Source organism: Dipodomys spectabilis, unplaced genomic scaffold (assembly GCF_019054845.1).
Source record: "Dipodomys spectabilis isolate Male_0828 unplaced genomic scaffold, ASM1905484v1 ptg000297l, whole genome shotgun sequence".
Taxonomy (NCBI): Eukaryota; Metazoa; Chordata; class Mammalia; order Rodentia; family Heteromyidae; genus Dipodomys; species Dipodomys spectabilis.
The window spans coordinates 16688577-16715952 of NW_024870974.1; the positions used below are offsets into that span (position 1 = coordinate 16688577).

The 27376-nt window shown below is 54.8% G+C and overlaps 2 protein-coding genes across 2 annotated transcripts in view; one reads left to right on the forward strand and one right to left on the reverse strand.

Moving 5' to 3' along the window:
• Lrba (LPS responsive beige-like anchor protein) overlaps positions 1–2576 on the forward strand; it is a 443207-nt gene extending 440631 nt beyond the window's left edge. Inside the window, 1 exon segment of the mRNA XM_042701880.1 lies at positions 1482–2576. Within this exon segment, the coding sequence (XP_042557814.1) occupies positions 1482–1572 (91 nt within the window). The 3' untranslated portion in view covers positions 1573–2576.
• Positions 2577–5199: 2623 nt separating this feature from the next.
• Positions 5200–27376, reverse strand: part of Dclk2 (doublecortin like kinase 2) — a 94817-nt gene continuing 72640 nt past the window's right edge. The window contains exons 9-16 of the mRNA XM_042701854.1: positions 24200–24319; positions 23714–23860; positions 17900–18033; positions 16914–16991; positions 11473–11569; positions 11026–11106; positions 9186–9302; positions 5200–6207 (exon numbers count right to left, since the gene is read on the reverse strand). Coding sequence (XP_042557788.1) covers positions 5989–6207; positions 9186–9302; positions 11026–11106; positions 11473–11569; positions 16914–16991; positions 17900–18033; positions 23714–23860; positions 24200–24319 — 993 coding nt within the window. The 3' untranslated portion in view covers positions 5200–5988. The remainder of the gene's footprint in view (positions 6208–9185; positions 9303–11025; positions 11107–11472; positions 11570–16913; positions 16992–17899; positions 18034–23713; positions 23861–24199; positions 24320–27376) is intronic.

The window sequence follows — 27376 nt, forward strand, 5'->3', positions numbered from 1 at the left end:
TGTGTGTGTGTGTGTGTGTATATATATATTTAATTTTTTTTGGTCGGTCGTGGGCTTGAACTTGGGCCATATTTTCTAGCTGTTCCACCCATCTCTGGCCCTGGAGTGGAGAATTGAATCTCTTGAAGTAGTAACAGATGAGGGAAAGACCATTCGGTGTCTGTATTCCTTAGAGTTCAGGCCCTCACATCTACCCTCTTTCGTGCTGGCTCTCTTCTGTGGCACATCTTAGTTCCCAGTCTTGGTAGGAGCCACTGGAAAGACACTAGCTTCCTAATGCATGGTGGAAGCCAAGCTGCCGAGGAAGGGTTATGCCGCAGGCTGTGCCCCGGAGCAGCCGTGATGCAGGCAGCCTCTCCCCTCTCTCCACGCTGCTCCCGTCCCTGCCCTGTGCCGCCGCCTCGGGGACAGGGGGCAACTGCGGCCTTAGCGGTCACTGCCTGGAGTGGCTGGAGTGTGGGGTCAGGCCCCAACCCAGAACATGAAAGACAGGATATTCACCTCCAGGAGAGCCCAGCCCAAATCACCGTCCGCAGGCTTTGAACCCAGGGCCTTGTGTGGGCAGGCAGGTATTTTTCCACTTGAGCCATACCTTTAGTCCTTCTTACTTGTGATTTTCAAATAGGTTCTCACGTTTTTGTCTGGGCCGCCCCAACCCACCATCCTCCGATGCATGCCTCCCTGCAGCTGAGGGGACAGTTCTCACGGCTGCGTCTGGCTTACTGGTTGTGTGTGTGTGTGTGTGTGTGTGTGTGTGTGTGTGTGTGTGTGTGTGTGTTGGGGGTTCGGGTGAGGAGGAAACTTGGAAACCTTCCACCCAGGGTCACCTCAGAGATCTCTGCCTCCCTGAGATTACAGGGGTAAACCACCATGCCTGGTCCTTTTTACTTATAGATTCCGGACCAGTCAGAGGTGAAATCTCCCTAACTTATCACTTCCTACATTGCTGTGTCTCTTTGATCCTCATACCCATATGAAGACAGGTCTCAGCAGCCCAACCCTCTAGAAATCACTGAGTCTGTTGAGGCTTTAGTGACATCTTACCTGCCCTGTCAGTGCCTGTCCCTCCACAAAAGGGTGAGCTGGGTGTGGGCACGAGCTCTGCATGTCAGAGGCAGCGCTCTGAGCTTACTCAGGTGCGTATTTCAATGAACAAAATATGAACTGGGATAGGTATGGTAGAGCATGCCTATAATCCATCAGATGCTCTGGTGGTAGTTATAGGAGGCTTAAGACTGGCCTGGGCAAAAGCAAGAGACCAGTCTGAAAAATGGATTAAAGCAAAAGGTGTGGCTTTCGTGGTAGAGCGTTTGCTTAGCAAGCACAAGGCCCTGAGTTCAATCCCTGCTATGAGGAGAGAGAAATAGAGAGGGAGGGAGGGAGACAGAGAAAGAGAGAGGGGGAGAGGGAGAGGGAGAGAGAGATCAGATGGCTCTGTAGGTGGGAACACACCTCTGAGCCCCTCTTTCTGCTTCTCCCAGGTGCATTATCGCAGGCATGGCTTCCGGAAGCATTGTTCTGTTCTACAACGACTTCAACCGATGGCATCACGAATACCAAACCCGCTACTGAGGGTGCCGCTGTGCCCAGGCTCTGCCCGCGGCGGCCCCGGCCTAGCAGCGACCCTGCAGAAATAGCTGTCACCACTGAATGTAACCGAAATTTGCTTGAAGAAGCAAAATATTTTTTGAAGTTAATTGCTATTTTTGTAGACTTTGCTTGACTTTGGGGTGGGGGTAGGGACAAATAGCAAAGCAGAATACTGGCTGCCGGGTTCGTAGTTTAAAAAAAAATCTATATTTTTAGTCATAATGAGAAGTCTATTTTCACCAATTATGGAAACATATGTGGGGAATTAAGCCCACTTGTTCTAGCTACATTACAGAACCCCATTCCCGCGCACGGTAGTCTGGAGGAACCCATGGCTTTGGAGTGGGGGCGGGGAGCGCACTGGTGGAGGAGCTGTATGCTCTCCTTCCTGTCCTGGATTTTCCCAAACAATTGTGCTTCTTCAGTGCTGAAATTTCTGAGATTTTAATAGTAATGTTTAAATTATGGCAAATGTAATTGAAAAACATCTCAACGAATAATTTCTATATTGTTATTCTTCAAGCATGTTTTTAGACATAGAAAATTATGGTTTGGGGGAGGCGATTTGACTTTACTGTGTGGTAGGCGTGAAGGGTCTCTGTAATGGTGAGTGTGAAGTGGTTCCTGTCCTGTCCTGCTCAAAAAGATCCTGCGATCTGTCTTCCTGGTGGCACAATGAGATGATGCAGTGAACCCCCTTAGGCTCGACCGTGTTTTCCTTTGAAAGTAAATGTGAGTCCCAAAGCCCGCCCAAGGTTGCCCCAGCCTCGGGGGGAAGGGGGTCAGCTGCGGGGCCACGCCCATCATCTTCCACTCACCTGTCTCCACCTTCCTTTTGATTAGCAATTTGTACTAAGAAACAATGTTATTTTGGAGTTGTATAATTCTACTTTTCTAGTAGATTGCTGTATGAAAACATGAGAACTCTGTAAAAATATCTGAGACAAAGTCTGTACTACATAAATAAACTCTTTGTATGTTGTGAACTTGAAGTGGCAGCTGACATTCTGTTTCCTGTGCAGCTCGCCTTCCCCCGCTACACATTCAGGTGTTTTCTAACTAAAGATTTAGAAAGAATAATTTAGTTTGACAGTAAAAGTGAATAAAATGGAATTTGTAATTGGACTGTTGGAAATATCTTTTTTACTAATAATTTTTACACAAGGGGGCTGGGAAGGTGCTCAGTGGTAGAGCGCTTGCCTTGCATGCATGAGGCCCTGGGTTCGATTCCTCAGCACCACATAAGCAAAAAGAAAAAAGCCAGAAGTGGCGCTGTGGCTCAAGTGGTAGAACGCTGGTCTTGAGCTAAAGAGCTGAGGGACAGTGCCCAGGCCCAGAGTTCTGGCCCCATGACCGGACTCAAAAAAAAAAAACAACCAAAAAAAACCAAAAAAAATAATTTTTACATAAGGATAAAAGTTATTCTGAAATATCAAATGCCAAGCTGTGGTTTAATCAGAGTATTTGATCAGTATACAGAGCGAGAAACAGAGTGGTGGGCAAGAGAGGCAGACAGAGACAGACCCCTGAAAGCAGCACAGTTTCCTCGGCCAGCGGCTCCCTGTCACATGACTCCCACCAGTGACCTGCAGTGGGCGCTATGTCACGTCGCCGGACCCGTCATTGCGTCTTAAACCGTGCAGAAGACAAAGAGGAGATGTAACTGTGGGGGAGGGGAGAGCACCTTAAAATCACCGGTTCCTGAGCTGCTCTGGAGTGCGCGGGAGGCCTGCTGGGCCATCACAGCCGCAGAGCCCCAGGAGAAGCCCCAGAAGCCTAGGCGCAGCGGCTGTGCAACCTCTTGGAGCACAGGTCACGGCATGCCGCTATTGCTTCTAGATCTTACCACGATGAAAAATGAACAAAAGGACCCCACAAAAGTATCAGTGGCTCTCACAAAGATCTGCTGAGCGAAGCGCATTTCTTCAGGGTGAATTCAGCAGTTGCCTATTTCATCGAATTAGGCTCCTTAAAAATGTAAACCAATTAATGTAAACCAAGGAAAAAGTCCAAGGGTGGGGGTGGGGGTTGGGGGCTGAGTGAACCCCAATGGAGGCGGGGGGATGGCTGGTGTTGGTAACCGTGCAGGAACTTCGCGGCTCCTCATATGCATTGTCTCAAGATATTCCGAGGATTCCTGCTTGATATATTCATCCTCACGGAAGCACCGCCGATCCTGTCTGCATTCGTGACTATGGGAAATACCACAGGAGGTGATAGAGTGAAATGTCATTTTGACGTACGCAAATACGAATGTAGACAGGACGCTCCTGGATGGGCCTCATTCCCAGACTACGCCAAGTGTCTTTTTATAAATCAGCCCAAACAACCTACTTTGCCTATTGAAGGAGCCTCGCACTTCAGTCCACCCTGTGGGCATGCCCGTGGCTGCTCACTCAGGCCCGGATTGCTTGGGGGGAATGGGAGGCTGGACCTCAATGCCTGTCAGAGGAGCAGGGAAGCAGCTGTGGCCATGTACAAAAGGTCAACAAGGCCTGGCCAAGGATCTTGGGGTACAGCTGGACTGCACCCACACTTCACCGTTCACAGGTAACAAGTTACTCGGCAGGCAGCTGTTAAGACTGGCATGGGGCTGAGCTTCCCAGGCCTGTTTCTGATGTGATCGCTCAATGCGTGTGGTTTCTGGAGCCTTCCAGGTCCTTCCAGCCCTGCCTGCCCTCCATCCATCCCTGCCACCCAGGCCGGCCAGGAGGCGGGAGTGTGCTTCCTTCCGGCACAAAGAAGCCACCCCTGGGCCGGGTGACAGCTCCTGGTGGGAGTCAGGTCATGGCCTCCTCATGGGCCGTCACGCTGGCTAGAGCTCGTTCCGGATGAGCACGGCCACCTTTCCCACCCTCAAAAGCCAGACGACGAGCAAAGGTGCTAGCGCCTCAGCTGGCTAGTTCTGCCACACCGGTCTCTGCTGTGACCAGCCCCGATGCAGCATGGAGCCCAATTCTGTACCTCACAAGCCTCCAGCAGGGGAGGCAAGAGGCCGGAGAGTTTCAAAACATCCTACTTCCAAGAAGGGAAAGACCCTAAAACAGTGAATAAAGATCCAACCGCCCGCCTGGCCGGCTACACACCCAACAGAGCTCAGGCCCCTCCGCTGCAGGCAGCGATGTGATCAGTCAGATCATGTGCTTTCAAGTCCTAGAGTTGAAAACCCTTGAGAGAAGCTGGGGACAGAGGAAGATCAGGGTGAGGGGAGCCACAGGCTGGGGGGGGGGGGAGCTGCAGCTTATGAGGCCTGAGGGGGGGACACAATCTCTGAGAGGAGACAGACAAGACAGACAGACACACAGATGCAGAATCTCTGCGAGGGACAGAGAGGCAGACACAGACCAGCTGTCCTGAGCCCGGTTCCCTAAGGCCCAATCTTCCTGCTGTCAGTTCCTGAGCTCCCTCTGCTGGGAAACTGGGTTATGCTTGGTGTTTTTGTTGCCTGCCATCACAACTCATACAGCTGTGTGCGCTTTCCCCTGGCTTGGCCCCCAGGCCCCCCCCCCCAACCCTACCCCCACCCCACCCCCACCCCTAGCTGGTCACTCAGCCTCTGCAAAGCAACCACACTGAAACCTCTGCCCAGGCCCAATGGCTTTTCCGAAGAGGGAAAGTTTTATTGCAGGAGGGGCGGGGGACACTTGTAGAAGGCAAAAAATCTAACAACGAAAAGCAACTACAGGAGGGCTCACCGGCTTCGAAGATGAGCAGGTGCCGCCAAGACGAGGCTTATGTACAATTATTAAAAAGGATTGGGCGATGCAGAAAAGGAAAAACTGCCAGCAGCCTTCCAGAAGGTCACAGGGTGTCTGAGCAGCACCTCCCGCCCGCCCGTCCCCGCAGGACCTCGGCGGGTCCCTGGCCTGCTCCTCGAGGAAAAGCAGGGCTGGACGGGGCCCAGTGGCATGGGGCTGCCTCACGCGGCTCGGGAAGCAGTGGCCTCTGTGGCCCGTGTACAAATAAATACCCCGCCAAAGTCGGTGAGCCCAGCACCCGAGCCGACGACCGAGCCGCTGCAAGCACCTCTCAAAAGTCTGCAACCCATGGCCAGGAGCCACTGACCCCCTGGGGTGCTCGTGTCCTGCAGGACCCCAGGCCCCGCTGGTGGTCCCCTGCAGGGGAAGGTGGCATGCCACCTGGCACAGGGACATTCACGAAGGGACAGAGGCAGACACGCGTCCACTGTGAGGCCGGGGAGCCTGGATCATCGGACGTGGCCGTGACAGTCAGGAAAAGAGCTGTGTTGTCTGGGTAACGCAGAGACACGCCCTCCGGCTGGACACGGGTGCTGTGACACGCGTCACGCTGATGTGGCCTCAGGGAGCCCAGCAAGCGGTGCCAGCTGAGGGAGAAGCTGCCGCCGTGGCCTTCCCCGCGTGGCGCCTTCTGCATGGGTCAGTCTCGGTGGCGGCGCCAAGTCCCTGCCCGAGATGGGCAGCCGGGGGCTGCAGGAGGACCAGGAGGTGTGGGGGGCCCCCAAAGGGCTGCGGGGGGCTCCTCGGCCGAGGCGGGGGCTGGTGAGATCTGTTCCGCGGGTGTGGCGGTGGCCGGTCGGCTGCCGTCGGGGCCAAGCTTGCTGCAGAAGATCTGGCCCTCCTTATCTAGAGCCGTGTTCTAGAAGAGATCAGCGGAGGCTGCATGTGAGCCCGGCCCGGCCAGCGCTGATGGCCACAGAAAGCACCACAGAGCATGCACAAGGCCCAGGAACAGAAGAGGAGAAATAACCCCAAGCTCCCACTGGAGACCTCGCAGACAGGTGATGGTTTGGGGAGCCCCCCCCTCCATGTGCTTGTGACCAGAATTCCCAGCACCTTGCTCACACCCAGGCTCAGAACACACCTGGGGCAAACAGCAAACCTGCCTGGCTGAAGAGTCTGTCACCGAGGGAGACGTTATTAGTGTATTATAGAAATAATAATAGTGGTAATAAAATAACCCCTAACAACCCAAGAGGCTGGATCGTCTGTAAAACGGGCTCTGAGGAGCCAGCATCCTGCTCTCTTTCTGCTTTAGTTGGGTTTCTCCTTGCATGCATGCTGGCTTGCAAGCTGCCTGCCGGCCTGCATGGTAGAGGTGGGCAGCCCCAGCACAGGGAGCTACAAAGAACCGTGATGACGAGAACAGTGAGATCCGTCTCCAGCTTCTTCCTGCACATCTTCCTCTTTTTTGGTGCTAGTCCTGAGACAAGAGCTCAGAGCCTGGGCTGCCCCTGAGCTTCTGTGCTCAAGGCAAGCACTCTACCACTTTGAGCCACAGTGCTGCTTCTGGCTTTTGGATGGTTCAGACTTTCCTGTCCAGGCTGGCTTCAAACCACAATCCTCAGATCTCAGCTTCCTAAGTGGCTAGGATTACAGGTGTGAGTCACCACGCCCAGCATCTTCCTGTCCTTTTAAACACTGACCACAGAAAAAGCCTGGCGCTTTCTGAGCCCTTTCGGCTGGCTGCCTTCGGGGCTGTGTTCTCCACGGGCCTTGGCCAGGCTCAGGGCATTTGGTGTGTTCAAGGACGATGTCAATGAGCCGGGAGAAATCGACCTCCTACACCCCGCCGGACTGCCTCACCAAGCCCCCCAGGGGGGCCGGCACATGCTCTTCTGGGCAGTTATTTCTCCTTTTCTCTTCCCGCCACGAGCACAGAGGGGGCGAGGCAGAGCAGTGTTAGTACATACCGTGGCCGGGGACCTAGGGCAGGGAAGCAATGCAGGCAGCGGGACAGGCAGGAGGGCAAGAGAAGCGGGGACAGAAACCACACTTACTGTCAACAGAAGCGACACATCGCAACACACTTTTGTCTGCCTTAAAAGGGGGGCTCCCCGGTCACCCTGAGCAGAGCCCAGCCCCACCCCACCCCGGAGCTGAGAGGCCCTCTCCCCACCCCTCCCAGCACTCAGTGGAGGGAAGGCTTGTCCTTCCCTGCCCGGCCTCTCAGGCTGGCAGAAGGCAGAGCAGCCCTTTCCCAGGCTCGCCTCTCCCCAGAGGTCACCAAACCCACTGGCCTCTCTGAAACCACGCCCCGTCCAACACAGCCACCTCTTCTTATCCTAGGCTGGCTGACCAGGCCCTGGCTCCTTAGTAAAGGCTTCTGCTTGGAAGCTGGTGCAGGTGGCTCATGCCTGTAAGCTGAGCAATTTAGGAGGCTGCGATCTGAGGATCGCCAGTGAAGGCCAGCGGGGGCAGGAAAGTCTGTGAGACTCATCTCCCACTAACCACCCCAAAGCCAGATACCGAGCTGTGAGTCAAGTAGCAGAGCACCAGCCTTGAGTGAAAAAGCCAAGGGACAGTGCCAGGGATGGACGGCTGGCGTGTGGTCGTGGAGGAGACCAGGAGAAGGCTCAGGTGCCTGTATCCACGTCCCCGAGCCTTGCCCTGGCCAAAGGCACAGGCCAGTTTCTGTGCCGCCAAGATAAGGGCTTGGCAGAGACCAGATTTTTTCTGATGGTCCCAACCTTGGCGGTGCCAGGTGGCATCTCCTCCACACCAGCACCAGCCACATAAGGGACGTGGGCAACGTCGCGACCCTGCTAAGGGGTATCGGGAAGCCGTGGGGCCACAGGCCGGCCGGCACCGCACCAGCCACCCTGGACGTCCAAGACCAGACACGCCCCATCCAAGCCCCGGGCTCTGATGCTGGGCTGCGGGGTCGGCCCTCAGCCAATGGGAGACCGCCACCTGCACGTTGCTCGCGATGGGCGTGTCCCACCGCAGTGTGCGGGTGGGCATGGAATTGGGCTGAGGCTGGGTGCGGAGTGTGGGCACACGCCTGTGCCCTCTGCCCCCGACCCCACCCCCCACCCGGAGAGAAGACGCACAAATGAGTCACGGAGTAAAGGCTTCTAGGTGCTGGGCACAGGCTGAACGCTTCCTCTCAGTCTGAGCTACTCAACAGACAGCAAGGGAACTTGCTTCCAGGTCTTCCCACCCTCTCCTGGAGGTTTTGCTTTACACACAGAACATGGTGTGTGTGTGTGTGTGTGTGTGTGTGTGCATGCGTGCGTGCGTGCGCCTGTGCACACACACACATGCATGCTGGGGTTTGCACCCAGGGCCTTCCATGTACTTTGCCAATGAGCTGCGTGCCAGCCTGGGTACAGCGATTCCTAACGCTCTAACCCTTCCCGCTGTCAGGGGAGGCAGATGGCCCCGGGGCTCCATCCACGTAGTTCTGTTGTCAGTATTTAAATTCAGCTCTTGTGACAGCTCAGGTCCTGTCAGGCCATCTGCGCATGAGGCCACTGCTACCCTAGAATTCCAGGCCTTCCTGTGTTTGCTGTGCGATCACCCCAAAATCTCCCAGAGGGGGTGTCCCCAGACCCAGTCTGCACCTGGCTTTGTCTAGAGAGAGGGGGTGCATGGGAGGAGGGGGTGGGAGGGGCCGGGGCGCAGGGCCCCGCCCTTTACTGTCTGCGCTCCCACAGAATCCACAAGGCCTCGCCGGTACCTGCGCAGCCCTGGATTAGAGACGCCGGGGCCCCTCGTGGGCCTACAAAGTGGGGAGCATGGGAGGCACAGCGTCCACGCGAGGGCCCCCGGGGTCGCTACCCCCGACAGGCCAGTGGCTGGGCTCCCCACGGCAGAACCCCACGCCCCACTCACCATGATCACGGACACCCCGGTGGTGGTGCTGTTCTGTTTGGGGAGCGCATTATTAAAGTGCTGTTTTAGTTTACCTGTCACCTCAGCCTGCATGTTACTCTCCTGGGAGACGTCATCCTGCAGGGGAGAAAAGAAGCAAACCGAGTGAGTTCCGATCCCCACATGGGTTGAGTTTTGTTTCCGAAACCCCCCTCCCCTGACCTCCTGACCCCTTCCTAAACAGACCGTCCAGGCCATAGAACTAGGGGAACAATGATCTTTCAAAAGTAATGGGTGTCAGGTGGCTCACGCTGTAACCCTAGTTACTCAGGAGGCAGAGAGCTGAAGGCCACAGTTCAAAGCCAGCTGGGGCTGGCATTTACCACCAGAAAACCAGAAGTGGTGCTGTGGCTCAAGTGGTAAAGGGCTAGCCTTGGCCCAAAGAAGCTCGGGAACAGCACCCAGGCTCTGAGTTCAAGCCTCACAACTGACAAAAAAAGAAAAAAAATGTCATGGCTGGGTCTGCAGAGTGTGTCTGGGGAGACAGCACTTACACACACACACACACACACACACACACACACACACACACACACACACATACAGAGTTATTCAGCAGTGCCACATCCCAGAAAGACCCTGGACCACTCACTCCACTCTTCAGAACTAGACAAGGAGGGGAATAGAAGTCTCCAACAGCACAGAGGAAGACAGAATTATTTGGCTCCCATCTGAGGTCCTCACCAAGGCACCTACTTTAGCACAAAAACAGTCCCATGGAAACATAAAAACGGGTTGACCACTCATAATTTTAATAAAGAATTCGTGCCCAGTGCATTCATGAACACCTGTAGTGCCAGCATCTCAGGAGCTGAGGTAGGAAGATCACTTGAGCTTAGGCTTTCAAGGACAGCCTGGGTAATATTGCTTAAAAAACGAGGTCTGGAGTGGAGCCGAGGGCCGCGCGCGCCAGGCTCCGTCAGGCCCCAGGTTCCACCACCGGCACCGAGGCAAGAAAAAGAGTGAATTCATTTAGTTGTTGTTCTTTGTGGCATTTGGTCCAAAAGCCCAGTGATTCGGCGCAGGGAAGCCATGGGCCGGGAGGGAAAGAGAGCCCGGAGCCCCCGGGAGCCAAAGCCCTGAGTGAAGGAATTGAACTCCTGGAAACGAGGGAGCACAAACTCCCCAGCCATGGCCATTGGGTCCCCCGTGTCTGTCCTACGTCCAGGGCGCCACCACAGCCCTCACTGAAGGGACGCAGGGAGGGATGGGAGGGACGCGTCTCCATCCGACAGCCCAGGTGACACCCATGAGCTACAGAACGTGAGACACCGAGTCTCTTAAAAGAGTATCGTAGCTCAGCGCTGGTGGCTCACGCCTGTCATCCTAGCTACTCGGGAGGCTGAGCTGTGAGGATGGTGGTTCAAAGCCAGCCTGCGCAGGAAAATCCGTGAGACTCTTATCTCTAATAAACCACTAGAAAACCAGAAGTGGCGCTGTGGCTCAAGTGGTAGAGCGCCCACCTTGAGCTGAGGAGCTGAGGGACAGCGCCCAGGCCCAGAGTTCAAGCCCCATGACTGATGCCCCCCCTCAAAAAAAGCAGATGAGGAAACTGAGGCCCAGAAAGGGCTGGGGACCTGCCCAGGTTACTCACAGAGCAGGCTGGAAAAGTCGGGGACCCTGGGGCCTGCTGCCTTCTCCAGGGGCTCCCCTTGGGCCAGCTGCACCCTGGGGGGGGGGGACAGACACCCTGTCCACCTCTGAACTTGAACGCACAACTTGGCCAGGGCCGAGGACACGGTGAGGAGGCCCCTGTCCCGTGGGCGTCCGGCCCGGGGGGCAGGGGGGGGGGGGTACTTACTGACACCCAGGGGTGGCTGAGGATCTGCCCCGCCGTGCACCGCGCATCCACATCTACCTGCAGCATGTGAGTGATCAGCTCCTGTGGAAGAAGCGGACACCGCACACAAGCGCGGCGTCAGCAGACACACACAACGCGGCGCCGCATCCAGTGCTCGGAGCCAGACAGCACCGCCCGCAGCCCAGGACCTTCCAGAAACTTCCACAGACGAGGCTTTCATTGCCACAGCAGCAGTACAAGAGCACAGAAGGTACCCATGCACCCCAAGCGACGTGAACCCTGACACTTCTGGGTCAGTACCAACATTTCATGGGGTTCTCACAGCTCCTTCTCATATTCTGACGGCCGCCTAACAAACGAGCCGTGAATAAACCAAGAACTCAGAGACTAGGGAAGCGGGGTTGGTTGCAATGGAACGCAACCCCCGGTCACAGGCTAGCCCATTACCTTGGCAGAGTCAGTGATGTTATCCCAGTAGGGGGCTGGAAACTCAAGCTTCCCGGCCAGAATCTGCTCGAACAGGTCTTCCTGGAGATTGCTCTCACTGTTTGAGGGACAAGAAACGGAAGAGAAGTCCACGTCACCTCGCACTCCCACGGGAGGGATGGCAAGGGGTCAGTCTCTTTGGGTGTACAACACCACAACAATAACTGCATGTAGGGGAACACATGTTTCCTCTTAGGTATTAGCCCAAAGAAACAGTTAATATGAAAGTTGGGCATAGTGGCACACATCGGTAGTCCCGGCTATTTGGAAGGTTGAGATGGGAAGATCACCTGAGCCCAGGAGGACTGGGCTGGGCACACTGGACTCCACACGGGAGTCGGGGGGCTGGTTAGGATGGTGAATTCCACATCATGGATATTGACCACAAGACAGACAGACTTGAGGGTGAAAACGGGAAATCTATAAATAATGGAAATCTTCATTTGTGGGGGAAACATTTTTAGCATCTGCCCTCACTTCTCTCTCACGGTAATGAGACTTGAAAAGTAGCAGATCTGAGTCAGAGTGACTTGACTTTCCCCTCTTCACACTTCCAATGAAACAGCCAAAATCACAGGTAGCATGGGGTGGGGTGGGGGGTGGGGAGGGAAAGGGGGCGCTGACAAAGGAGCAAGCGGTGAGTAGGATGTGGTCAAAGTTGCTTGATGCAATCTGTTGGAATGGTTTGGAGAGAAGAGGGAGTAAGGGAGGGGGAGGGGAGAAGGGGCTGGAATACATGATGTATGTGTGGACATGTCACAACAAACTCCCTCCTCCACTAATGCATGCTGGTGTGTGTGTGTGTGTGTGTACACACACAGGTGATCCTGGGACTTAAACTCAGGGACCGGGCACTATCCCTGAGCTTCTATTTTTGCTCCAGGCTGGTGTTCTACCACTTGAGCCACAGCTTTATCTCCAGCTTTTACAGGAAGTAGTTCATTGGAGATAAGAGTCTCACGGACTTTCCTGCCCAGGCTGGCTTTGAACTGTGATCCTCGGATCTCAGCCTCCTGAGTAGCTAGGATGACAGGCGTGAGCCACTGGCTCTTGGCTTGCATGTTAACTTTGAGTTTAAACTTTAAAATACCAAAGTCAAAACACGGCAAAGAGCAGAACAGAAGCGCCAAGTCTGTGGGAAAGAGAGAGCGCGTGTGGAACCTGGAAAAAGCTAGAACCGCTCATCACCTGCGCTCAGTGTGAGGGAGAGAGAGCCCACAAGATGCCAGTCAGACCCCCCCTCCAGGCAGCCCTGGCTCCTCGATGGACCCCCCCCCCCCCGCCTCACCGCTACACCCTACATAGAGCCTGGTCAGGAAAAGACACTTTGGGTAGAAAGCATCAGAGAAACCTGAAACCCCCCTAGAAAAGATCCATGCACCCCCAGGGCGGAGGCTGCAGCTGTGAGGGTGAAGGCACGGAACATTCTGGAACTGGTGCGAGCAAGATCCAAATCCAGCACGGAGACCTGAGACTGCCTGTCAAGTGTGGCCAATTTCTTGGAATTTCTCCGCTGAGCCTTCGGAGTGTTCGTAACTCCCCACCGTCCCCCAAAACATGACACGTGAAGCCTGAGCACGGCCTGTCTCTAGAAACAGATCCTGCGCAGCCAGGTCTGGAGCAATGAGAACAGCAGCTTGGTTTTGTCCTACGATTAGTCAGGCGCTGGTGGCTCACGCCTGTTGTCCTAGCTACACAGGAAGGGGCGATCTGAGGATTGCGGTTCGAGACAGCCTGGGCACAAAAGTCTGTGAGACTCTAATCTCTCATCACAACCAAAAAAACCTAGAGCTGTGGCTCAAGTGGTAGAACTCCAGATTAGAGCGAGGGGGGAACTAAAGGTAGCACCCAGGCCCCAAGTTCAAGCGCTCTCTCTCTCTCTCTCTCTCTCTCTCTCTCACACACACACACACACACAGAGGAGAGTTGGCGAGCGGTTGATATCCATGGCTTTTAACCCAGCCCAGCGGACAGCACTGCACAAGGCTTGGGCAGGGTGAGAAACAAGGGTGAGGAGAGAAAAGAGCCGGGCCAGGCCTCCGCTGCCCTCGGGGGAGGGATTTCCCTTGGCTGCAAAGCTTTTCTTTCTATGTGGCCAGATATTTTCTTTCCCCGGCTCCCGTGTCCCTGCGGATTGAGCTCCACTCAAAACAAGCATGGAACATACTTCTGGACACAAGAGATGTTACAGAAACCTTTAGAAAACCAGGGAATGGCAGACCGTGTCCGAAGAAAGAGAAAATATTACTTATTTCCAGAATCGTCCCTTCACCCATCCTCCTAACTGTGCTATTCATTTCTTCCCATCCCCCCCCCCCCCCATCCCAGATCTCTTGTGAATCTGTGTAGTTTGATTTTGTCAATAAATCACTAAAAGCCCAAGTCTAAGTGCAGCAGCCATTTACAGCAGCTTCCGGGGGTGGGGGGTGGGGTGCTCTTAGCAATCCAAGCCTAGTCAACAAACAAGACCCTGGGTGGGGGAGGGGGCTCAGCAATTAGGATGGCACCCCAGAAGATCAATAGTGTGAATTACCAAAGCCAGGATACTACTAGAAGAGCCAGGAGCTAACGCTCATTCATCCTTCCCCATAGTCAAGGAAGGAAAGCCACGGGATCGAATCCCCACCATGGCAGGCACACCTGGCGCCAGGCTGCTCTCCTCCAGAGCACTTCTTTGGAAAACAAAACAGTCCTTGATTCATTTTTGTTTTTATTTGCTTAAACTCAGGGTCTGGGCGCTGTCCCTGAGCCTCTTTGTGTGCAAGGCTAATGCTCTACTATTTTCAGTCACACAGCACCACTTCGGCTTTTTCTGAGTAGTTTGTTGGGGTCAAGAGTCTCACAGACTTTCCTGCTTGGGCTGGCTTCGATCACGATCACAGATCACAGATTGATTTGCTAGGATTACAGGAGTGCACCATGGGTGCCCAGCCAAACAATCTTTGGATCACATCGAAAACAAGCCGTGCAGGAAATCTCCAACAACAAAGGAGTCAGCCAAGTCTCTTTCAGTGACAGACTACCCTCTGACTTTCAGGTCAGAAATGGCAGCCTGACACTGTCAGAATCTACTTCAGAAAGGCTGCTCAAATATTTCCCTGTGCCCGTGTGCCCATGAGTGTGTGTGTAGGGGTGTGTGTGTGTAGGTGTGTGTAGGTGTGTGTGTGTGTAGGTGTGTGTGTGTGTGTAGGTGTGTGTGTGTGTAGGTGTGTGTGTGTGTGTGCAGGAACATCAAGACACTGTAAGAATAGACTTGCTTTGGCAACAACAAAAATTTAGGGCACCTCTGGAAACCAAATCACCACCTGAGTGAAAATTAATGGGATGTGGCAAAGAGAAAAACAGAGAGAGAGAGAGAGAGAGAAAGAAGGTGGGGAGGAGGAGGGAGGGAGAACATCAAAACCCAGAAAGAAGAAAGAATGAGATGACACAGCCGAGGGACACTGAACTAGAAATTCCCAATAATTTCAGTTCAAATGCTTTGATTTGAAGTTGTCTGTTGTATAAAACAGAGAAAATGCTGTGAAGTTTTTGTTTGGCCTTAGGTAAAATTTTATGTAGATAATCCACTTGATACCATAACCATTGTCACTGAATTATCATGTTCTTTATACATTTTTATGTTATGTAGCTTGTGAAGTCTACCCTGAATGCCCCTGTGCTGGGAGACACAGGCTCCATAGTCCAGCACCACAGACTCTCTTCTGCACATTTCCTTCCGCCTTCAACGCAACGCGGTGCTCTCAGAACGTGGCTGGACGGCCCCTGATCAGACAGCTCCTTCTCTAGAGACCCCGCCAGAGGCTCAGTAACAGCCCATAATACATACAGGAATCTGGCTTTCTCTTGTGAAAAAATAAAATGCCCTCAGAACACACATCACCAAACAACAACAAAACAACAACAACAACACACACACAGGCCACCAGACATAAAAGATGGCCTTCCTCCCTGACTGCACTGATACAGAGAAACACTAGAGGGCGTGGTGAGCACACGTTCCCCTCATGCTGGTCCTCAGGACCCTTTCCCGGGAGGTCTCTCTCCACGGGAGGGGGACTCCATGGACCGGGCCCCAAGGTCCCTTGCTCTCTAAACATACCTCCTTTCTACACTTGACTAGCGTTCCCAACATGTCATTGCCAAAACCAGCCAGGGTCCAGGGTGACTGTGAAGTGACCACGAATGCTGTCTCTCCCCGTGAGGACCCGTTCATCAACCCCACGTGTGCTGGGCTCTAGGCTCAGCCGTGAAGCTTGAGTTAGCCAATGGGGCATCCCCAAGTGTGGGACAAGCAGACACGGTGACTGGCATGGGAACTCGCTCTCCGGCAACACCCACCGCCGTGCGCAGAACAGGCTAGCCCCTCGGAGAGGAAAAGACACCTGGCCAAGTTACTCCTGCTGTCCCAGCTGACAGGGAGTCAACTACATGAGAGGTCAGGCTAGACCACCAAGCCCCTGGTGAGTCCGTCCAGAAGAAAGTCCCGATGGGGCCACTGAGTTATTGATTCCCACCTAGAAGGAAGATCAGGAGCTGACAGTTGGATGACAGAGCTTTCCCTCCACACAGAATTCCACACTCACGGGGCTGGGCGCGGTGGGCGCGGTGGGGTGGGGGGGCAGAGGCGCACACCAGGTGTGCGGAGGCAGAGATCAGGCTGACTGACACCATTCTGGGTAAAAAGTTAGTGAGCTCCCAACTCAGCACACAGTCTGGGCGTGGACAGGAGGGTCACAGTCTGAGGATCCCCAGGGTGAGAATGTGAGACATTTTATCTGGGGGGAAAAAAAGGATTTAAAACAAAAACAGGGGGCTAGGACTGGGAAGGTGGCTGAGTGGTAGAGCGCTTGCCTTGCATGCATGAGGCCCTGGGTTCGATTCCTCAGTACCACATAAGCAGAAAAAGCCAGAAGTGGTGCTGTGGCTCGAGTGGTAGAGTGCTAGCCTTGAGCTGAAGAGCTGAGGGACAGCGCCCAGGCCCAGAACTGACAATAACAACAACAACAAACAGGGGCTACTGTAGGCTTGGTTAAGTAATAAAGCACTTTCCTGGCAATTGTGAGGCCCTGAGTTTAAGCCCCAGTGTTACCAATGCTCTGACGTTCCTGAAACCTTGGGTGGTTTCAACCGCGCATGCCCTCAGAACTACGTGTTCGCACCACGAATGTCTGTCTCCACGCCCGAAGGACTGTAAACACAGACAACGGTGTGTCTGCATCATTCTGCTTTTTGGCAATTATCAACAAAACCCCTTTACACTCAATTGAAACACCGATGACTTTTAAAAAGAGAAGTTTTCCATTTTAAAAATTTTATATCAATTTTAACCAGCGAGCCGGTTTCTGCCATGAGTGAACACTGGTTTGTAGGTGTGCGATTGCTCACACGCGTGCACTGACCTGCGGAACGGCGGAAATCCACACAGGAGGATGTACGTGATCACGCCCGCCGCCCACACGTCCACCTTCAGGCCGTAGCTGCAAGACAAGGAGAGGCATGGCAGGACTCCCTGGAACTGCCCTTGATTCTGGGGTGCTGCCTTCCTTAGGGAAAAGGGTCATACTCCCGTTTCCCCCACAGGAATGAATGAATTACCCTGTAGACAAAGCCCTTTGCTTTTCTTCTTAACCTAATCACAATCTTGATTATTTAGAAAGTGCCAATCTGTGTGTGTGTGTGTGTGTGTGTGTGTGTGTGTGTGTGTGTGTGTGCGCACATTCGTTTTTATCATTATTAATAAGGAGTCGCTGGAAGGGTTTGCAATTTCAAAAGTCAGGTTAAGAGTACAACGCTCCGCAGGCCTCTGCACCCCTTCCTTTGCTTTTCTCCATTTTCCCTTCCCTTTCCCACCTACAACTTGTGCAGTTCCTTTTCTACACAGTGTATTTTGAATACAGTGGCTGCCCTGGCCTACCCTTCCTGCAAAAGTGCCAATTCACTTTTTCCCCTTCTTCTGTGGGTCGTAGAGTTTGAACTCAGGGCCTGGGCGCTGTCCCTGAGCTCTGTTTTGCTCAAGGCTAGCCCTCTACGACTTTGAGTCACAGCGCCACTTCCGGTTTTCTGGTGGTTAATTGGAGTCTCGGGGACTTTCCTGGCTTTGAACTGCGATCCTCAGATCTCAGCCTCTTGAGTAGCTAGGATGACAGGTGTGAGCCTCCAGCGCCGTGTGAAAGGGCCAACGCTTGCCACTGGTCTTGGCTCTAAAGTTCCAGCCTGGGGCTCTAGGCCAGGGAAACACACACGACAGCTCTTCAGCCTGAAGTCAGACTGCAGGCTCCACCCCTCTCTGCCTGGCTTTCTGCTCCTGGTCACCAGGCACGGGACACAGGCGCAGTGCGCACAGAAGCCACTCTTCCCACGCCAGCCCCCACCACCCGAGCCTCACCCGGTTTCAGCGATGATTTCGGGGGCCACATAGGTGGGCGTGCCGCAGACGGTGTACAAGGGGCCTTCCACGACGGTGGCCAGCCCGAAGTCACCCAGCTTCAGGGACTTGGTCCCATCCGGGTATTCACACACCTGCAACAGAACACAGCGCACGCACGCACGGTCAGACGCCTCCTCCTCCTCCTCCTCCTCCACAGGGAGCCAGGGCAGGGCAGACACAGGCCCGTTTCTCATCAACTCGAAGGAAACCTCTCCCTCCAGGAGCATGGCCCCTTAGCTTGGTTTCTGCATAGTGCTTACTTCTTCTCTTCAGAGAGTTGGCAGGCTTTTGTGGAATTTGGAAGCCATTATTTGGGGCCTGCAGGAAGTACCATCCCTAGGAAGCTAACAACCCCGGGGTGTGCTCACACACCCAGGCTTGAGAAATGCCCGAAAGCTGACCCGACTGTGTGCCACGCACTGGACAGACCAAGAAAGAGAGTGCTGATGAGTAACCACGCAGCCAAGCACCGGGCCTCCTCCATGGTAAGTGTGTGCTCACTTTAGAAGATAAAATTCGGGGTGGAGGTGGGTGGCCTTGTATTCTGGACTATCAATGATGAAATATAAAAATTAAATTGTGTGCGCGTGTGTGTGTGTGTGTGTGTGTGTGTGCTACTGAAGTTTGAATCCAGGATCTCATGCCTGCTAACTTTCTGGTTAGTCTTACTCGTCTTCTTGTCTTAAAAATAATCAACTTCAGAGGGGAGAAAAAAACCACAACAGAGAACGAATGTCTAGCAGAGTTCTCCAGTTTGGCATCTGAAACATCTTTGGTTTGCTTTCCCTCATATTTTGCTACAGTCTGAATTTTATCTCAACTACTGCCGACTAAAGAAGAAAAAAAAACTGAGAAAATGTTTCCTCAGGAGGAGCCATTTCTGATGTCATTCCTTAGTCCGCTAGGCAGTGACGCCGTGATTTATTTAGTTAGCTATCAATGAAACCTTCACTACCTCCCAAGCAATCCACACCAATGCTCACGGAGCTCTGCAGACGTGGAAAGGGGTGGGGGCTGAGACACATCCCAGGTCTGAGCTAACATTGTTCGTGTTCACCGTTTGTTACATGGGAATAAGGGTGAAGATTGTGAGTCCTTCTCAGTTCTTTCTAATTCTGAGTTCTAATTCCTTCTGATTCTGAGTCCCTGCACAAACACACTCAAAGACATGAATGGTTTAGTCTGAAGTCTCAGATCTTGATTCTGAGCCATGCCAGCTCCGAAGATTTTCCACCATTACACATATTGGAATCAGGCTTCAGGCTTTGTTTGGCTTTGGTTCTTTTTGAAGTATGGGGACTTGAACTCAGGATAAGACAAGCAATCTATCACTCCAGCCATGCCCCCAAGCCCTGATCTGTCACAGTTAATATGAACATTAACAAAAATGATTAGAGTTATAATTAGGATTTCTCATGGACTCACTGAAACCCAGACATTAGAAAGAAATGTTCTAAGTCATTGTGGTGATAAGAACATAATCAGCACAAGTTCCTAAATGCCTGTATCATGAGTCAAAAAAAGTCTTAGTAATGTCACTGTTATTTTGTTTTTATGTCTTAAAAATACACCCATTAGGTAGTACTTTTGAAAAATAGTGTTTCTTTTAAGCAGTCAGTTTGGACATGTCTAAGGGCATGTTGTTCAATCTCAGAAGATCCCCACGTCCTGTTTCTTATATCCCCCAAAGAATTCCAAGTCGGGAGCATAAAGAGAGAGAGAGAGAGAAAGAGAGAGAGAGAGAGAGAGAGAGAGAGAGCAGTCTGTAGTCACTGAATTATGTCTGGGCAAGCTGTCCTCCTCAGCAAAACAGTTCAGGAGAATGTCACCGGGAAAGACACCCCTGAGATACTACTATTTGATCTGATTCCTCACTCCCCAGTGCGACACACAGATAATGAGTAAGAGGTGAGAACGCTCCAAGTCTTAGGTGGAGATGGTCTACAAGGCTGGAAGAATTAAATATGGCGTGTGGATCTAGACAGACACAGAGACACGCGTGGCATTATTTTGAGGAACTTCACAACTGGGTCTAACTTGGTGGCAGAGAAATAAATTTCCTACCATGTAAAGGCCGGGAGCTCAATCCCCAGCAAGAAAATAAAAGAGAAAAAAAAATGGCTTTTGACTTGATTTACTTATGTTGGGCCTCATGGTGAGGGGGGAGGTGGGGGCAGGTGGGGGGCAGGTGGGGGGAGGCGGGGGGGAGGTGGGGCAGGTGGGGGGAGGTGGGGGCAGGTGGGGGGAGGTGGGGGCAGGTGGGGGGAGGTGGGGGCAGGTGGGGGGAGGTGGGGGGAGGTGGGGGGGAGGTGGGGGAGGTGGGGGGGAGGTGGGGGCAGGTGGGGGGAGGCGGGGGCAGGTGGGGGGGAAGTGGGGGCAGGTGGGGGGCAGGTGGGGGGCAGGTGGGGGGAGGTGGGGGCAGGTGGGGGGGAGGTGGGGGGAGGTGGTGGCAGGTGGGGGGGAGGTGGGGGCAGGTGGGGGGCAGGTGGGGGGCAGGTGGGGGGAGGTGGGGGCAGGTGGGGGGGAGGTGGGGCAGGTGGGGGCAGGTGGGGGGGAGGTGGGGGGAGGTGGGGCAGGTGGGGGGAGGTGGGGGGAGGTGGGGGGCAGGTGGGGGGAGGTGGGGGGCAGGTGGGGCAGGTGGGGGGAGGTGGGGGGAGGTGGGGGCAGGTGGGGGCAGGTGGGGGGGAGGTGGGGGCAGGTGGGGGCAGGTGGGGGGGAGGTGGGGGGAGGTGGGGGCAGGTGGGGGCAGGTGGGGGGAGGTGGGGGCAGGTGGGGGGAGGTGGGGGGGAGGTGGGGGCAGGTGGGGGCAGGTGGGGGGGAGGTGGGGGGAGGTGGTGGCAGGTGGGGGGGAGGTGGGGGCAGGTGGGGGGAGGTGGGGGGAGGTGGGGGGAGGTGGGGGCAGGTGGGGGCAGGTGGGGGGAGGTGGGGGGAGGTGGGGGCAGGTGGGGGCAGGTGGGGGGAGGTGGGGGCAGGTGGGGGGGAGGTGGGGGGGAGGTGGGGGCAGGTGGGGGGGAGGTGGGGGCAGGTGGGGGGAGGTGGGGGCAGGTGGGGGGGAGGTGGGGGCAGGTGGGGGCAGGTGGGGGGGAGGTGGGGGGAGGTGGGGGCAGGTGGGGGCAGGTGGGGGGAGGTGGGGGGCAGGTGGGGCAGGTGGGGGGGAGGTGGGGGCAGGTGGGGGGAGGTGGGGGCAGGTGGGGGGGAGGTGGGGGCAGGTGGGGGCAGGTGGGGGGGAGGTGGGGGGAGGTGGGGGCAGGTGGGGGCAGGTGGGGGGAGGTGGGGGCAGGTGGGGGGGAGGTGGGGGGGAGGTGGGGGGGAGGTGGGGGCAGGTGGGGGGGAGGTGGGGGGAGGTGGTGGCAGGTGGGGGGGAGGTGGGGGCAGGTGGGGGGAGATGGGGGGAGGTGGGGGGAGGTGGGGGCAGGTGGGGGCAGGTGGGGGGGAGGTGGGGGGGGAGGTGGGGGCAGGTGGGGGGGAGGTGGGGGCAGGTGGGGGGAGGTGGGGGGAGGTGGGGGCAGGTGGGGGCAGGTGGGGGGAGGTGGGGGCAGGTGGGGGGGAGGTGGGGGGCAGGTGGGGGGCAGGTGGGGGGAGGTGGGGGCAGGTGGGGGGGAGGTGGGGCAGGTGGGGGGAGGTGGGGGCAGGTGGGGGGAGGTGGGGGCAGGTGGGGGGAGGTGGGGGGAGGTGGGGGGAGGTGGGGGGAGGTGGGGGCAGGTGGGGGGGAGGTGGGGGGCAGGTGGGGGGCGGTGGGGGGAGGTGGGGGGAGGTGGGGGCAGGTGGGGGGAGGTGGGGGCAGGTGGGGGGGAGGTGGGGGGGAGGTGGGGGCAGGTGGGGGGGAGGTGGGGGGCAGGTGGGGGGCGGTGGGGGGAGGCGGGGGCAGGTGGGGGCAGGTGGGGGGGAGGTGGGGGGGAGGTGGGGGCAGGTGGGGGGGAGGTGGGGCAGGTGGGGGGAGGTGGGGGCAGGTGGGGGGGAGTTGGGGGCAGGTGGGGGGGAGTTGGGGGCAGGTGGGGGGAGGTGGGGCAGGTGGGGGGGAGGGGGGGTCAGGTGGGGGGGAGGGGGGCAGGTGGGGGGAAGCATTATCACTCCCACCCATTGGCTCAGAGAGGGTGGAGGAGGGGAAGTCCCAACAAAGTCATGGTGGTGAATCTGGAGCCCCAGGGCCTCACTGGCACCACCCCGAGGATCGGCTTACAGCTCTGCCTCCATTTCTCCTTGGAGTTCACAAAACCATAATACACTTACTTATTTATTTCAGACCAGGGATTTCCCTCGCTCCATAGAAAGATCTAGACATAAAGCACAGCGGAGTAGCCCTGGTCTGGGAACCAGGGGTGCCACTCAGTCATACAGTAAACGTTTGCCGAATGCGGGGTGCCCTAGATGCCATCTCCAGCACGGCACACACGTGTGCGGGTCCAGCCAGGCAGGGTGGCGCTGCGTCTCTGCAGTCCTAGCTAGCCGAGAGGATGAGACAGGGGCAACCTCGAAGTCCAAGAATCCAAGACCAGCCTGGGCAGCACAGTGACAGACAAGGCTTTAAAACAGTGCTTGGAGGGCTGGGAAGGTGGCTCAGGGGTAAGCGCTTGCCTTGCATGCATGAGACCCTGGGTTCGATTCCTCAGTATCACATAAGAAGAAAAAAGCCAGAAGTGGCGCTGTGGCTCAAGTAGAGCATTCACCTTGAGCTGAAGAGCTGAGGGACAGCACCCAGGCCCAGAGTTCAAGCCCACGACTGACAGACAGACAGACAGACAGACAGACAGACACACACACACACACACACATACACACACACATACACAGCAAAGTACTTGGAGCCAGGCGTTGGTGGTTGCTTATACCTGTGATCCTAGCTGTTCAAGGGGCTGAGACCTGGAGGACCTAAGTTCAAAGCCAGCCAAGAAGAAAGCCTGATAAGCCTCCCTCTCTAATTAACCGGCAAAATGCTAGACTGGAGGTGTGGCTCAAATGGTAGCATGCCAAAGCTAAGAGATGGCACAGGGCCCTAAATTTAAGCTCCAGTAGTGTGCATGTGGGCGCAGAGAATAAAACTTGAAATGATCTACAGAGCTAAGAGCTTCCCGCACATACACGCTACCTATAAAGGTAACTGTGCACAGTATTTTAAGTAATTTTGTGCATGAAATGAAGGTTTCACGGGTGGAATTTTCCACCTGTGGTGACATGTTGGTGCTCAGAAAGGTGTTGTTGGGAGGCAGGGCCTCACTGTGTGGCCCAGAAGGAGCTCACACTCACAGTCACAAATGCGCACCACTGACTTTGAAAGTGGCCACTTTCAGGGTATTTCAGCTTTCGTGTTGGTGCGGGATGATAGATGCGCAAGCTAGACAACGCCTTCCAGGCGGAAAACAGTCAGAGCTGTGATGCCACGCGCTTCCGTGGGAATAAGAAGAGATGGTTGATTGGATGGTATTATGGAAAAAGGGAGAAAGGGAGGAGGGGAGGGAAGAAGAGTCCTTAAAATGTGTAAGTATTCTGTGACCCGTTGTCCGTGCGCTGCGTGCGTCCCGTGCCGGCTGCCCGTGGAGAGCTGCTCGGCATCGGGCACCGGGCATCGGCAGCAGATAGGGAATGAGTGCTTCTGCCTTGGACTTTCTTGGCACTGTCCAAGGTACTGGAGACAGAAAGAACATTGAGGCGCTTGACTTCTGGGGTGCTCAGAAACGCAAGGAGGAATCGAGCCAAGTAAATAACTCAGTGCTACAACCACTTTACAGGAGCAAAGACAGGAGCTGGAAGAGGAGGGGGAGGTGTGGAACGCACCAAGAGGTTCTCCGGCTTGATGTCCCGGTGCACGATGCTGAGGCCGTGCAGGTACCTGAGGGCGCTGGCCAGGTTGTACACCATGGCGCTGCCGTCTCTCTCGGTGTACTTGGTGGAAGAAGTGATGGCATCAAAGAGGTCTCCGCCCTAGAGAATATGCCAGAACATCAGCAGCACGGCCCTATGCAGGCAGGGCGTGCACATGTTCCAGCAGCATGCAGTAACAAGGTCCCTCCCCCCCCCCTCGGTCTACAAGCATCAAGTGTCACATTTATGCTTAGCTGGGAAGCTCATGCCTACAATCCCGGCACACTCAGGAGGCTGCGATCTGAGAATCAAGGTTCAAACCCGACCCCGGGCAGGAAAGTCTGTGAGACCCTTATCTTCAGGCTTCTACGTAATGAAAGCTTCTGGAAGGCGGAGCGTATTCCCTCAGGAACATCTCAAGTGTTAGAATCTGGCCCCAAAGGAAACCTTCCGTCTCACCTTGACCAGTTCCATCACCAGGAAGAGCTCGCTCGCCGTCTCCATCTCCTCCACCAGCATGATGATGTTGGGGTGCTTCACCCGGCGCAGGATGGACACCTCATTCTCAATCAAGTGCTCCTGTCAGACAAGGGGGGAGGGGGTGAGCTGAGCCACAGAGCCCTCAGCTCTGTCCCCCGCCCAGAGGACCCCGGACAGACAGAGGACACCTGTCTCCTGCCAAGAAAAACCACAGCCTGGCCATCCAACCAACAAAACAGACGAGGCTGAGGGAGGGAGGGAGAGAGGGGGGAGAAAGGGGGGCGCATGTTGCTCTGTGGGGATCCCCCTCCCCCCCCCCACACACAGCAGCCCCTCTCTCTCCTGAGCTGGTGCCCGGATGAATGCGGGGCACGCAACACTGTGCCTTTTCAAGCCAGCCAGCTTGAGCCACAGTGATGAGCACTCCCTGATCACCTGATCACCCTGATCGCAGTAACAAAGCAGAGCCAAATCTACTCCAGTGAGCAGGGAAGGAAAAGCCGGCAAAAAGGCGGATTTCACTCTGCAGCAAGTGAAGCCACGGCAGCGGCCACTACTGTGGGAAAACACGCCGAAGAGTTTTCCTTCTAAAGCTCCTTCTCCTTCCTCTGGGTCTCCGCACTGACCTCTGCCAGGGGCTCTGGGCTGCTAATTTGTTATGGAAAGAAATCCCCTCCCAGACTGGAGTTAAAATAAGGTATGCATCAGAGAAAGAGAAGTCATTAGCCTTGCCAATAAAAGGAAAGTCTTTGGGGACACACAGGGCACCAGCGGGGTCAGAGTTCACACAAGGAACAAGCACTGTTGCCAGTGTCCTCTTGGCTGCTACTTCCAACCTTAGCCTCCGGTGCCCGCTTCACAGTCCAGTCTCCTGAGCGGGCGGAGGATGCTTTGTGTGGCTGTGGAAGCAGGCAGCCTGTCTCGCAACCTTTCTAGCCCTGTAAAGTGGTCTCGGGAGAAGCAATCCTCTTCTGGAAACGAATCATCAGAAGCAAAACAAAAGCCTTGCCTAACCATGACTACAAACAGCCATCTTCACACACACCATCTCCCTATTTCTCATGTCCTTTGTCTCTGCCTGGTATAAACATTCTCTAGTTTGTTCCAAACAGGATATGAATATGACTTCTACCTTGGACCACACTGAATTTACATGCTCTCTTATTATTTATGTGAAGGGATTCACGATTCTAACTGCAAATAGTTTACATATGAATCCTCCAATGGTCCCACCAGCCCGTGGTGATAGAATAAATGACAGGGACATCAGCCAAGTGGGGGGAGGATAGGCAAAGGGTGATAGGCCAGGCTGATTCCAGCAGCTTTTACAAAGAGACAAGGAAGAGATCAGGGGGTAAACAACTCACCCCAAGCAAACCCCTCCTCTCCCTCCCGGCCTCGAGCCTCAGTCTCCCCTCAGTTCTCTGTCTCATTGATGAACCTGGCAGGCCTAAGTGGACACGGGGATTCTGCCTTGGTTCCTCCTGCAGAGTCCACCCACTCACCTCCTCCGGCCCTCCTGGCAGCTCCCCTGGACGGGCAGCGTCTGCACAGGCGGTTTCTAGCCGGGACTTGCTTTCCTCGTCTCTCCAAGGCTCCCCTGCATATTCCTTATGTGCAGTCTGCCCTCACCGGCTCGGGCAGGGCTGGGCTGGGGGCCCTGCTGTCCCCTCCCTCTGTCAATCGCAGCCCTGGGCTCCCATTGCAGTATTTCAGTTGTTCCTGGACTGGTCTATATCTCTCGGGGGACTGAAGCTCATGGATGATTAAAAAAAAGATGAAAATAATCTGAACAATGTAACGGGCTTAACCTAATATGGAGAGACGAAGGGTCCAGGTTTCCCCTTATAGTTGGAAGCTAGATTTAGCTCACACACTCCTAAGACGTTGAATGGTATGCAAGTACACATGAACGCATTAATGGAACTAGAGTAGATTCAAGGGAGATCTCAAATAGTCTAACTCTTTAGAAAGGCAAAACCCAATGTTCAGCAAACGAAAACACCAGGAAATGGGTACTCAGAAGGGGTGGGGTCATGGGGTCGACAAAGGAAGAGCAGAAGAGGGGGAGAATGCAGTCAAGAATCCAGTGTGTATCCCGCAGAACTAAGAAGAGCGAGGGGCGGGGAGGGGCGGGGAGGGGCGGGGAAGGGTGGGTGAGAACGTTGAATGGGCTGACATGGGTCAAGGTGCACTGTATTCATAAACTGCTTTGTTAAATGGCAACTCCTTTATACAACTACTTAACGATAATAATTTTAAAAAATGAGAAAAAGAACCCTATAAACTAAATATAATGTAATTATGTGATCAAATACAAAGAGATTTATAAGCTATTTTTCTACTCTGAGTCTGAGTACTGAGTCTCTAAAACCTGGTACGTTTTCATGGAATTTTCAAGTCAGACCAGCTTCCCTTCAACTATGGTGGCCTTCTATGATCAGCAGCAATAGTGCTGGTAACTGTGGTTCTAGAACCTTCTCTTTTACCTAACAAGCCACCAGAAAGGACTCATAGAAAGAACTTTATTGCCAGATGCTGGTGGCTCACCTGGCTACCCAGGAGGCTGAGATCTGAGGATCACAGTTCAAAGCCAGCCTGGGCAGGAAAAGTCTCTAAGATTCTTATCTCCAATTAACCACCAAAAAGCTGGGAGTGAAGCTGTGGTTCAAGTGGTAGAGCACCAGCCTTGAGATAAAAGTTTAGGCACAGTGTCCAGATTCTGAGCTCAAGCCCCCAAACTGGTACCAAAAAAAAGACCTTTGTGATCGTTGAGTGACAAACCCCAGTCCAGTGGCTGAGCAACATTTCACTCCACCGCCATCTGAGAGGCAAACGGTGGTCTCCCCATTAAGGAGACCACTGTTCACAGTTTCTGCTCAATGCTAACCAGTATTTGCTCCAAACCATCCTTGCAGATATGTGTGCCGCAAATGCCTTCCAGAGGTGCACATGGCCACTGTTTGCTGAGGGAATGCAAATGCTCTTCTCTGGGGAAAAGCTCTGGCGGGTGGGACAGCAGCTCGCTCGTAAGACTGGGGGGTTTCCTAAGCTTGGGGCATCTCTGCTTAGGGCTGGGACCTAGATGCGGGCATTCACCCCCGCCCCCCTGCCAGCATCACTTCCGTGGGACCTTGGAGTCTGGGGCCACAGCAA